General features: G+C 42.7%; 1 protein-coding gene across 1 annotated transcript in view; it reads left to right on the top strand.

Annotated features, from left to right (window-relative positions):
* MGA (MAX dimerization protein MGA) overlaps positions 1-12432 on the top strand; it is a 92447-nt gene that overhangs the window by 72970 nt on the left and 7045 nt on the right. The window contains exons 19-25 of the mRNA XM_074955663.1: positions 1901-2025; positions 3324-3375; positions 4727-4909; positions 5617-5728; positions 8642-8875; positions 9371-9550; positions 11149-11301. Coding sequence (XP_074811764.1) covers positions 1901-2025; positions 3324-3375; positions 4727-4909; positions 5617-5728; positions 8642-8875; positions 9371-9550; positions 11149-11301 — 1039 coding nt within the window. The remainder of the gene's footprint in view (positions 1-1900; positions 2026-3323; positions 3376-4726; positions 4910-5616; positions 5729-8641; positions 8876-9370; positions 9551-11148; positions 11302-12432) is intronic.

Below are 12432 nucleotides of genomic sequence, written 5' to 3'. Positions count from 1 at the left end.
TTCATCCATGGCCAATTGCCAATATCTTGAGATTTAATACAACATTTTAATTTTCTTTCCTACCTATCAGTAGCAAGAATTTCTTAAAGCAGATTTATAGCTCTGAGTAATAAGTGAATAATAATTAGCAAGTTATGATGGTGAAGTAAAAAGTGAGAACTAGTTATTACAGGCCTCACTTTTCTGTTGTAATAAGTGCGCATTACCTCTTTTATTCCATCTGTGGAGTGCTATTTTTTGTGATTAAATGTCTGCATTGGTTTCAGGTAAGTATACAATTCACAGAAGAGACGAAGCAGCTCATCATAAAGAAGGAAAGGAGAGACAGAAGGAAAGAGACAGAAGAGAAGAGCAGGAAGAGAGAGCGAGATAGGGGTGGTTCAGTGTATTTGAGTGAAATAAAGTTTAGAATGGAGGCATGATTATAGTTTATCCGATTAAGAGAGAGAGTGTTATAGTGTATAAGTAGACTATTGGTCATAAATACAAAAAATAAAGACTTTTTTTTTTAAATTGTTTGTTTGTTTTTATATGTCACTAATTCCATGGCTCCCACATCAAACTTCACTATTCCAGCCCCTTTAGCCATTGGGCCAAAGATTTTCATCTCTGCAGCTGGTGGTCTTGGGGGTTTTTTTAAGGTCACTGAGGAAATTTGGAGATGACTATATTCTTGGGAGTATTTTTTTAAAATTGCATCATCCATGAGAATTGTGCTTAATTAAAACAGCTGTAGGAAAACATTTTAAAGTGAACCTAATTGATTTTTCAGTGGGACTTAAGCAATTTAGACACTTAGGTGCTTTGAGAACTTTTACCTATAACGTGAGCACAGTCTCTTCTTGGAGAGTGAAGGGTGACCCTGCTACGCACTTACTTCCACAATCCTTCAGTAGTGAGCTTCTCTGTGCCTGACAGCACCAGCAGACTTCTGTGTCCTTTAATTTTCATCCTAGCACATTTTAAAAGGACACTGGCAATTTGAATTTTTTAAATAGACAAATTTCAAAAAATTCAAATTTTCTGACAAAGCACCTTTCAAATAGTATGTCGTTTTAAAAAAAATTATTATGTCTCTTTCTTTTCAGTGTTGATATTTATTTTTGGAGGGTCCTCTGGTACATCCAAGAGCAACTGTACCAGACATAGTTGGAGCCCACCCATGTTCCTACCCTCCCTCTTTTCTTAATGTGCCTGCCTGCTAACTATTCGGTTTCATTTTTACTGCCTCTTTCACTGGTTAAACATCCTCTTGCCTGGCATGGAGAAGACCACGGGCACAAGCTGTTTCTGCAGTAGTGTACAAGATTGGTGATAACATGCTAGTGGCATGAGAAAGAAGAGCAGTGGATCATCAATGAGTAAAACTGGCTATGCATCAAGTGCTGTTAAATTCACAAAGTAAACAGACAAACACAGTCTCCCTAATCTCTGCCAGTTACAATAATCTTGGTATTTCCAACAATCTTCAAATTGATGGTGTCATTTTAACTGGAATCAGATTAGTGTTAGTCAGTGGCAGAAGTCCAGAGAGTTGCTTTTAGTGTTAAGGATAATGTAATCATAGCTCATTTGAAAATGCAAGCTGGAGGACTCTGCCTCTTAAAGGCTTTGTGTAATTCACAATAAAAGTGTCAATGGCAGAAGTAGGTATTCCTGATAGCTCCAATCCAATGTGAAGACTTAGTAGTGGGGGGGAAATCACCAAATGGGACCCTTATGGTTAAGGGTCTGTCACAAATCACCTGCTTAATATATCTGTTTATTGGCAGATGCAGCTGGTGACTTAGATTGCAATATAACATTAGGAAACAATCTTGAGTTTGGAGTGAAACAAAATGTCTGGCCTGAGCTAAGATGCGGAATTCATGTTTGCTTTTTAAAAAATTAACTATTTCAGAATGACTGTGAGTACAGTGAGAATGATGAGCCTGTGGACATTGAGACCGTGGAGGAGCTTTCAGAGAAGATTAACATTGCCCGTCTGAAGGCTACAGCTTCCAGTATCGGATCTTCCAAACAGAAGTAAGCATCTTTTGTACCAGCCAAGAGAACTAAAGTTCTGTTTTACCAATGAATTGGCATGAAAATGAACTGGTTAAATGAGAGGTTTTAAGAAATTGTAAGACAAAGTGAGGCCCCAATCCTACAGTCAGATCCCGCAGTGCAGTGGGACTCCGCATTGACTGACTCGGGTCCATTCAGATCTGATGGAAGAATTGAGGCTTCTCTGTTTGTTTTTCATTTTAATCAATATGGCCATTAGGGATATCTGTCTTATGAACACTTTATCTTAACAGGGCCAACGGTCTGTCTAATTAGTTACTGAAAATAAGCAGAAAAGTCTGAGATTTTTAGTTTGTTTTTTTCAGCCCCCTTTCTGCTGATCCTCTGGCTTCACTAGTAGATATGCTGCTGTAGCTGAGGAATTGCCAGATAGTTTCAGGCTGTGGCATTTTGTTGTCTTAGGCTCCATTTCTACAGAAAGAACAGAGCAGGGCATTGTTGACTTTGTTGCGAGACCAGAACCTTAGTGAACAAACTGTTTTTATCTGCTTTTAAAATCCACCTTGGTTTGTTCATTATTTGTTGCTGCTGTTACTTTTAAATACAAAGCACAGTCCAAAAGAAGCTCATTTACGGTGTATAAAGGTGGCCTCAGATGTTTTTCCTTTATTTCTTTTGGTTTGCTACATTAGGAATATCAGATCCTGAATTCCCTCTGTTTGCTGAAGGATTTTGGCAAGATCTTTGAAGAACCTGGATGGTGGTATCCCACATCTCAAAACATTTCCTTTCCTCCTTAGAGAGATACGGCTTATGTTTCAGCCTCAGACAGTGACGTGACCATTCTCTAAACATCGCCAAAATCTTTCAGTAAAAATGGGGAAGTGAAGATACGGTATTACTAAATGTGAATATTTCTAATGTTTAAAAAAAATCTTAAGATTTAGGGTCTCTATTTTTATGACATAAGATAGTAGTAATAAACCAGAAATACTGTTTTTGCTCTCTAGTCCACCTGTAGCCTGTGCATTACTGAGATTGCTACTGGCAGACGTCGGCAGATTTTATTATCTTTGTTGACACATAGAGAAGCATAAGTTTGCCATTTTGCCCTACAAGGTAATTTTACAGTTTTGAAACAGATTTGTCTAAAGATGGAGCCCACTCTCTTGGAGCAGCACTGGCAGCAGTATACCACCTCCACCTAGTTGCAAGGAAAATTCATTTCAAGGGAGAAACATGGATAATTCTAAGGCTGTTGGGAATGTAGTTAATGAGAATAGAGTAATGTTGGGGAAAACTTGCATCTCTTCCAGGCACCGTATTCATAATCCTTCGGATGAGAAGGTGGCAGACAAGTCTACTAAGGTATATATCTACTCTTCTTTTTCCTCTTAGTATCACATTTCCATTTTAAAGATAAACTTCCATACATAAACAACATTTGTTAAGTTTCTCTATCTTCTGTATATATTTATGGTTAAATACTGGGTAGGAGCCTAATTCCAAAGCCCATTAATATTAAAAGAGAGACTGCCATTGACTTCAATGGCCTTTGGATCAGGGCTTAAATTTGAACAGTAAGAAATAATTGCCTTCACTGCCATTGTGTCTTATTAACTCTTAAGATGTCTTACATTTTCTGTTTCTGGCATGTGTAATTTGCAGTGAAAATGCATATTATGTATCAAATTGAGAATTATGTTTTTTGTGACTAGGAAGGGAGTATAGGACTTATAAACACGACTGCTGCTTGTCAAAAGGAAACTGGATTGCTCAAAATGATAGCTTAGTTTAAGTGGCCTACACTTCGGCAAAATTAAAGTGATCTCACAAAGATCTTTTGATCCAAAGACCATTGAACTCAAAAAGAGTCTTTCTGTAGACTCAAAATGACCTCAGAAATTTAGACTAACTTCCTATTCCTTGAAGAGGCCTGTAAGGAGTACAGTACTGCTTCACAAGGTAAAGTAATAGAACACATACTGCACCTGTCAGAGTAACAATAAAATAACAGACCTACCAGCCTAGAGTGGAGAGAGGAGTAATTCATGCCTGAGCATGATGGATATCTGCCTTTGTGGCAGCTGACTTAATCAGAGACTGCTTTGTGATACATTTTTAATTTAGTTTGAATCATAGAATGAAGTAATTAGTATCTTAAATTTAATTTGCTTATTAACTTCCCCCCACAGTCTTATCTGAGGTGCCTTCTTGTCCCCATCTTTCCATATTCACTCACCTAAATATGAATGAAATTGGCTTAACTGCAAGGAAAATTAATATGTTTTGTTCGATTTGATGGTTTTCAAGGTTTACTGGTTTTTTGAGAGGTTAGACAAAGGTTAGGTTTTGGGGAGAGGAGGTTACAAGTGGTTTTTATATAATATTAAAGTCAAGCCTTGTATTGCATAGTGTCTGTCTTATTTGAAGATATATAATGTATCCATACATGAAAAGCTGTTATCTTCCGAATGCCTTTGAGTGGAAAGGTTGTTGGACCTTCACCTTCATTGGTGACTCTGATATTCTGGCCCCCTTTCATTATATTCCACACATCCTGTAGCGTTTTATGCTTTCAAGAATATTCAGATTTCATTAAGACCTTGTAGCTAAACAGCAGAGTTTTATCCAGTAGCGATGTGACTTGCGTAGAAATGTGTCTTAATGACTTTGTAAATCAGGCTTGCATTTTTTCTCCTTGTTTCTTTTCCAACAGAAACCCCAATTCTGGAACAGAAAGCAGAAGAATGAGGCAGAGGCCTTTGCTCATTACCGCCAAACACACACAGCAAATGAACGCCGACGTCGCAATGAAATGAGGGATCTTTTTGAAAAGCTGAAAAGAGCTCTGGGACTGCATAGCCTTCCCAAGGTCTCCAAGTGCTACATCCTCAAACAGGTAGGCATTTTACAGCCCAAGCTCATATGGAGAAAAATACCTTTAAAGTGGGGCAAACTGACATCAGGTCTTTGAGAAACAATGTAGTGATATGAAAAATATTTTAGTGGTGAGTGTAGAAATTCTATTCACCTGAATGTAGTCATTTCACAATGGGGAGAAATGGATTCATTCAAGAGCAAAATTTTAGGGTTGTGAATTTAACTCTGGAAAGTAACTGCTGGTGTGCCTTGGCAATTTTAAATTGTACAACCAGACAGTTTTGAGATATAATGAAAACAAATCTCCCTAATGTAAGAAGAGAGAGCCCTTTGTGAAATATTTTATTTCAGCATAGCATTTAGATACAAAACTGTAAACGAAAGGAAACAAACGGCACATAATGAAGAGCCATAAATAATTACGCTCATCTGTACATTACATTCCTAGGGCTGTGTCGGTGGCTTTTGTTATACAGGTTAGACTAGATGTGAAACTAGATGTGCGTAAAGATGAAGTGGAAGAAACCAACCTTCATCCTATTTGAATTGCATTCAGAGAAACATTACAACACAGTGACTGAACTTTTTTTCTGTCTCCTGATTTCTTAAAATAATGATGGGAAATGTCTGTAGGGAGACTTTCAAAATGCCTTTTTGACTGGGAAAGGAGAACTACTTATTCTGCATTAGCTTGGTCTCTAAACTGGTGTTCTGACATGCTTCTAGGCCTACGAAGAAATCCAGGGGTTGACTGATCAGGCAGATAAACTGATTGGGCAGAAGAACTTACTGACTCGCAAACAAGACATTCTGATCCGTAAAGTATCCACGCTTTCAGGTGAGGTGGTTTAAGGGGACATAGTGGTTGGAATAGTGAAAGAAAGGACTTGAGGAAGTGGGGTGGCCATTAGTGGTTATACACAGAGGTGGTAGAATGTGCAGATATGAGATTTAGGGTCAGCTCCTCAAAGGTACATAGGTGCCTAACTCCCATTAAATACCTTTGAGAATCTGCCCATAGATTCTAAGAAAGAAGAAGACTGATTTGGGATTGGGGTGTATTTCTGATAATATAAGGTACAGTGTCATAAACACAGAAAAGGAAGTATTTATTTCTTCAAGCAGCAAGGGCCAAAGATTCTACAGTGGATCTTCAGCTCATCTGCAGCTTTGAGGACAGAACTCAGACCTGTCAATCACTGGCTCAAGGAAACAACCTTCCTGCTGAAGAGACCTGCTACTTTTGTTTCACCTCCACGGGTAAAGGAAGTGTGGACATACCTTCCTGCTGCAGAGCTTTAGGATCTTAATATCCAGTGCACTGGGATATCCAGAGAGAAGAATATTTCACTTCCTCCAGAAATAGAGTTTTGTCCAAAGAGCCTTTCTCCTGTATCCTCAACTGCAACACAGGGCTTCAACTTTGGACATCAGTCTGCTGCTAATTCCTTTCATGACATCCTTTCAACCTTTCAAAGGCTCTGTCCGTATACTATCAATTGTCTACTGGTTTTTATGATAACAGCTGCATCAGCCAGATGGGATATGGAATTAGCAAGGTCTGGAGAATACAAGTATTGCATATTCCATGCTGATAAATTGGTTCTCAGGATGATCCTGATATTCATCTAGGCATGTAAAGTCAACTTCATATTTCATAAGTTATGGGTGATAGGACTAAAGTCCTTCTGTCCCAAACCATTGTGCCTCATGGAAAAGCTGTGGCATATGGGATGTCCACCTAGCGCACAAAATTTATCTAGACAAACGTAAAACATTAAAGTAAGCAAGCTCAGTATTTGCAGTCTATCTGTTGGGTGTAAGCAGGGAAGAGAGAGTGTTCGTTTTTCAGAACCTTACATGTCTAGGTGGATCAGGTGGCATATACTTGAGCCATATGAGGGAAAGAATTTGTCTTTTAGTGAACTCTGGTCACACTCCGTAAATGCAGTATATGCCTCTGGATGGAGACATACTGTTCTTAAGAAGAAATCTGCAAGACAGCCTCCTGGTCCTTTATAATATGCTTCAGAGCTGGCAGGTAAGCCTCCCCTGCTGCTGTAGTTGGAAGGATGGTATTGACTATATAGTACCTCTGTGATTTGGGGAACAGCCTGTGTACAGTTTTATATATAGTGTAGTTGTGGCTGTGTCGGTCTTCTCTGTGTGGCTCAAAAACTTGTGTTGCTCGCCAACAGAAGTTGTCCAATAAAAGATATTACCTCACCCACTTTGTCTTTCTGTGTATAGTTATATCAGTTTTGATCATGTATTAAGCTAAATTTCTAGGTAAATTCTCACCGTACCTACACACTGTTGATAAAATCCCATTGTACAGTCTGTGGATCTTACTGATCTGAGTAATATTAAAATTTATATGAGCTTACGCTAAAATTTTCCTTTCTTTGAATAGTAAGATCAACAGATCTGAACAACTTTGGGTAAGATGAAGAATCCCCATTCATAGCTAAGTAAATAATGTTCTCATGCCCAGCTGTCAGTGTATTCATAGTTAAGGACAACACAGTTTTCATTGTAGCTGTGAAAGTTCTCAGCTGGCAACCTGTCTGTCAGGGAGGAACATATATCCCTGAGCCATTGGTTATTAGGTCTGAGTTCTGTCTATCAAAGCTGCAGACAGGCTGAAGACCAATTTTAAGATCTAATGTTTCTCCTTGAAGAAAGGAAATTTTGGGTAAATGTTGATACATTTTCCTGTTTCTGTGGTGTGCTCTAGACCGGGGTGGGCAAACTTTTTGGCCTGAGGGCCACATCAGCATTGCGAAACTGTATGGAGGGCCGGGTAGGGAAGGCTGTGCCTCCTGAAACAGCCTAGCCCCGCCCCCTATCTGCCCCTCCCACTTCCTGTCCCCCTCAGAACTCCCGACCCATCCAACCCCTGCTGCTCCTTGTCCTTTGACCGCCCCCTCCTGAGATCCCCACTCCGAACTGCCCCCCAAGAGTCCACTCCCATCCAATCCCCCCGTCCCCTGACTGCCCCGACCCCTGTCTACACCTCTGCCCCCAAACAGGCCCCCCAGGACTCCCATGCCTATCCAACCCCCCTTGTTCCCTGACACACACCTCCCCCAAACCTCTGCTTCATCCAACCGCGCCTGCTTCCTGACTGCCTCAACCCCTATTGACACCCCTGCCCCCCAGGACCCCACCCCCTATCCAACCCCCCCCGCTCCCTGTCCCCTGACTGCTCCGACCCCTATCAACCCCCCACCTCTCCTGACAGCGCCCCAGGGACTCCTATGCCTATCCAACTGCTCCCTGTCCCCTGATTGCCCCTGGGACCCCTGTCCCTTATCCAACCCCCCTCTCCCCGCCCCCTTACCATGCTGATCAGAGCAGCAGGTGCTTGCAGCCATACCGCCCGCCCGGAGCCAGCCATGCTGCCCGACAGGAGCAGCGGGCCAGAACACTGGCAGTGTGGCGCGCTGAGGCTTTGGGGGAGGGGGGACAGCAGGGGAGGGGCTGGAGGCTAGCCTCCACGGCCGGGAGCTCAGGGGCTGGGCAGGACAGTCCCGCGGGCTGGATGTGGCCCACAGGCTGTAGTTTGCCCACCTCTGCTCTAGACTGTTCTTTGGAGATTGAAGGGGGTTTACTGCCCCCCTCCCCGCCAAAAAAATTTGCATTGGGGCTAACCTGCTGGGTCTGCATGGTTCCATTCCAACTCTTAGTCCTGAAAGCAAATAGAATCTGAGGACATGTTGACTCTCTATCTCTGTTAACCTTTCTACAGGTAAGACAGAAGAGGTGGTCCTGAAGAAGCTAGAATATATTTATGCCAAACAGAAAGCAGTAGAAGCACAAAAGAAGAGGAAACAAGTTGAGCCAGAGGAACTTGTTGTGTCCACCAAGCCCAGCAGACAGCAAGAAGAATCCTCCACTTCCTCCAAAGAGTTGGAACAAATGATTGTGACAAATAGGCGGGGGAAGCCATTGATACTCGCCAGGAAAGGAGGCCAGGTTGCCGGTAGGCTGGGAAAGATATATGTTTGATCTAGTTGCAAAGGGAAAAATATATCGTTGGATATCTTGGGTGGGAAATTGCAGCCTGCTTTGTGTAGCCATCTTGCTATAAATTTATTAATTTAATACAAAGTAAAGGTGAAGTATTAAAACAAGAATGTTTGTGTGTGTTATGTATATTGTACGTTCTAAGGTACAGTCTCTTTAAGAGAGTCTGGCAGTTTACAAAAATCACATTAACTACTTCTGTGATTGGTTATGTGGGGTCTGAGATCTGCACATGGGGGAATTAAGATAATCTGAGTTTGCCAGTTACTAGCCGATTGTAGCCAAGAAAATTGTCCAAATTGAGCAAAGTGGGCTGAGGACACCAACATTGATACTCACCCAAAAGAGAATTGCTGTTCACTAGTAAGTTTATATTGGTTAAAGGCCTTTTGGCATGCAGTGTCGGAAGTATCACTTACAGTGTATGATTTATATTTGTGTTTTTATACAGTCGAGACTACATCCTCTCCTATTACATTAACTACTGCCAGCCTAGTGATGACTCCACAAGGGCAAGTGCTCACACTGAAGAGCCCCCTGATGCCAGGACAGGTAGCCACTGTTCCTTCTACACTCCTGCAAGCTGAGCTAAAGCCTCAGGTTGCCAGCAACACAGTGACAACACAGCCAGGTAAGGTCACATGATAGCAGGTTTTGGAAGGTAAGAACTGGTATTGAATCTGTATCTATGTTCATTTATGCACTTCAGTTTATAAAAATAACATTTTTTCCTGTAAGAAGGCGTGTGCCTCACCAATAGTGTCCTTTTATATCATTCTTTCTGTATTCTCACAACTTCACTGAGTGTGGTGGATTCTTATGGAAATATACGTGTTATATAAAACAGAGCTACAGTAATTCCTCACTTAACATTGTAGTTATGTTCCTGAAAAATGCGACTTTAAGTGAAACGATGTTAAACAAATCCAGTTTCCCCATAAGAATGAATATAAATGGGGGGGGGGGTTAGGTTCCAGGGAAATTGTTTTTTGCCATACAATACATACATACTATAGTTGGGAGGTGCCCCCGCCTTACCCAACACAGGAGCAGCCCACTGGCACTGGAGACAATGAGGCAGGCAAGGAGGCTGAAGGTGCTGTAAGCTAGGAGAAGCATGTTGTGCAGCAGCAGCGGCAGCTTCCCCTATTCTGCAAGCACCAGGGATGGGGGGCTCAACCCTCGGCCTGCCCACTCCACCCCTTCCCCCAAGCCCCCACCCTTAACCTGCCTCTTCTTCGCCACTCTGCAGATTGCGTCCTCGCTCCTCCCTCCTCTGCCTCAGGCCCATGGCAATCGGCTGGCTTGTGGCATTCAGGAGGCAGGAGGGAGTGGGGAGAAGCGAGGACATGGCGCGTAGGCTCCCCCTCCCTCCCCTGCCTCCTGAACACCGCAAGCCAGCTGATTGCCACGGGCAGGAGGCAGGGGAGGGAGAGGGAGACTGCGCGGCACGTCCTCGCTCCTCCGCGCTCCCTCCTGCTTGCGGCAATCAGCTGACTTGCGGCGTTCAGGGGGCAGGAGGGAGCGGGGAGGAGCGAGGACTCCGTGCGCACCTTCCCCCCCTCCCTCCCCTGCCTGCTGCCCGCAGCAATCGGTTTGTGGCGTTCAAGAGGCAGTGAAGGGAGGAGGAGCCTGCGCGCCGAGTCCTTGCTCCTTCCCCTTCCCTCCTGAATGCCACAAGCCAGCTGATTGCTGCGGGCTGGAGGAGGGGGAAGGCGCTGATCTGCGGCGTCTGCCAGCAGGCGGGAGGTGCTGTGGGGGGGGGGGTGGCGTAGGGGAGCTGATAGGGGAGCTGCCAGCTGTGGACAAAGCAGACAGCTAAACTACATTATAACAAAAAGCATTGCACAACTTTAAATGGAGCATGTTCTGTAATTGAGCAGGGACATAAGATCAAAACAACGTTAAGCGGGGAGTTACTGTACTTGATTATACAACCAAAATCTTAACCAAGTCAATTGAGCTGTTTATGGTTTTATCATCAGGTAAATAGAATCTGTTGTTGAATGTTAGTATTTCCAAATGAAAGAGAAAGGAAAAATATCTGAAATGTTGTGTAGAAGGGAGAGTATCGGGCTGATTTGTATTAGAAATAGAACAATCAGATAACCATTTCATAGACTGCTTTCAGATGGTAGTATAGTATCAGATACAGCATGGAGCTGTAGTGCTGTATTTCCTGTTTTTGAGCCGGTATCTAAAAAAGAATTGCTCTTCTTCCCAAATAAGGTATTGCATCCGTGATGATTCAGCTACCAGGCTCAACAGTTCCTGTCCAAGTGAAAGGCATCCTCACTAACTCAGCCATTCCCATTACATTGTCAACCGTTGCCAGTAACCCAGTGCCCCCCGCTGTAGGAACAGCTGCAGAACCTGCTTCAGGTAAGTTCTTCAATCAATGTTTGGGGGTATGGAAAGCTCTCTTTGCAAATATTTAGGTTCAGCTTTTCTTCAGGATAGTAAATAACATTGCATCTCACCTTCACGGTTTTGTAGCTCTCAGTAAAATTATGTGCGGGGGGCAGGAGCATTTATTTGACCTCCTATTCAGCAGCACTTAAGGTTTGAGCCATCTTGGAAGTCTCATGTCTGACACTATTAAAGCTGAACCATTTGACAGAAGTATTGTGCATGGGGTCTAGGCAGAGATAGTGGATGTTTATATTAGTAGAGCTTCCTGTCATCCAGTGCATAGAACTCCAAGAGACGACCACTCGCCATCTTACTGGAGATACCCATATAATAGGGCATATGGAGCAAAGGAGGAAAGGAAAAGGTCAGTTTCAGCTGTAGGGCTGGGGAAAATGTGACTGCCGTGTTTCGGAACTGTTTTGGAATCCAAAGCAGATGCTACCAGTGTAGCAGTGTACAGCAGATTATTGTGCAAATACAGTAGTATTTCTTGATGGCAGTGGGCATTACATGGCTTTCACCAACCCACTTTAGAAAATTCCTCTTCACTGAAGAAGCTCTGGAAAAGGAGAGGCTGGTAAGCTTAGCTTAGTGAATGATGGCAGTAATTCCACTATTAATTAGAATGAACTAATCATTATTCTAAAAATTAATGTAGAAGTGGCACTCTACACAGGCCTGCTCTGTAGTAGTTATATCTACTGACTTCAGGGCAAATGAATGAACATATTGCTTTTACTTCTGCTTCTGGAGAGCAAGCGCAGCTAAGAGAGACTGTGTGAGGATTTTCTGTCTCGTGTATCACCAGAAGAATTGTTTGCTATATTCCAATCAGTTTCGCTTGTGTCAATCCACTGAAAACAGGAGGAATTGCACACACGGCACTGAGGGACATAGCCTGAAATACAGGGTTACACAAGTGTAACTGAGGGCTGAATTTTGTCTGCAGAATTCTTACTACTGATAGGTTTCAGAGTAGCAGCCGTGTTCGTCTGTATCTGCAAAAAGAAAAGGAATACTTGTGGCACCTTAGAGACTAATGAATGTATTTGAGCATAAGCTTTCATGAGCTACAGCTCACTTCATTGGATGCATGCAATG

The sequence above is a fragment of the Natator depressus genome, chromosome 6 (genome assembly GCF_965152275.1).
Source record: "Natator depressus isolate rNatDep1 chromosome 6, rNatDep2.hap1, whole genome shotgun sequence".
Lineage (NCBI taxonomy): Eukaryota > Metazoa > Chordata > Testudines > Cheloniidae > Natator > Natator depressus.
Note: the sequence above shows the minus strand (reverse complement) of the source record. Positions and strands in the feature narration are given on the sequence as shown.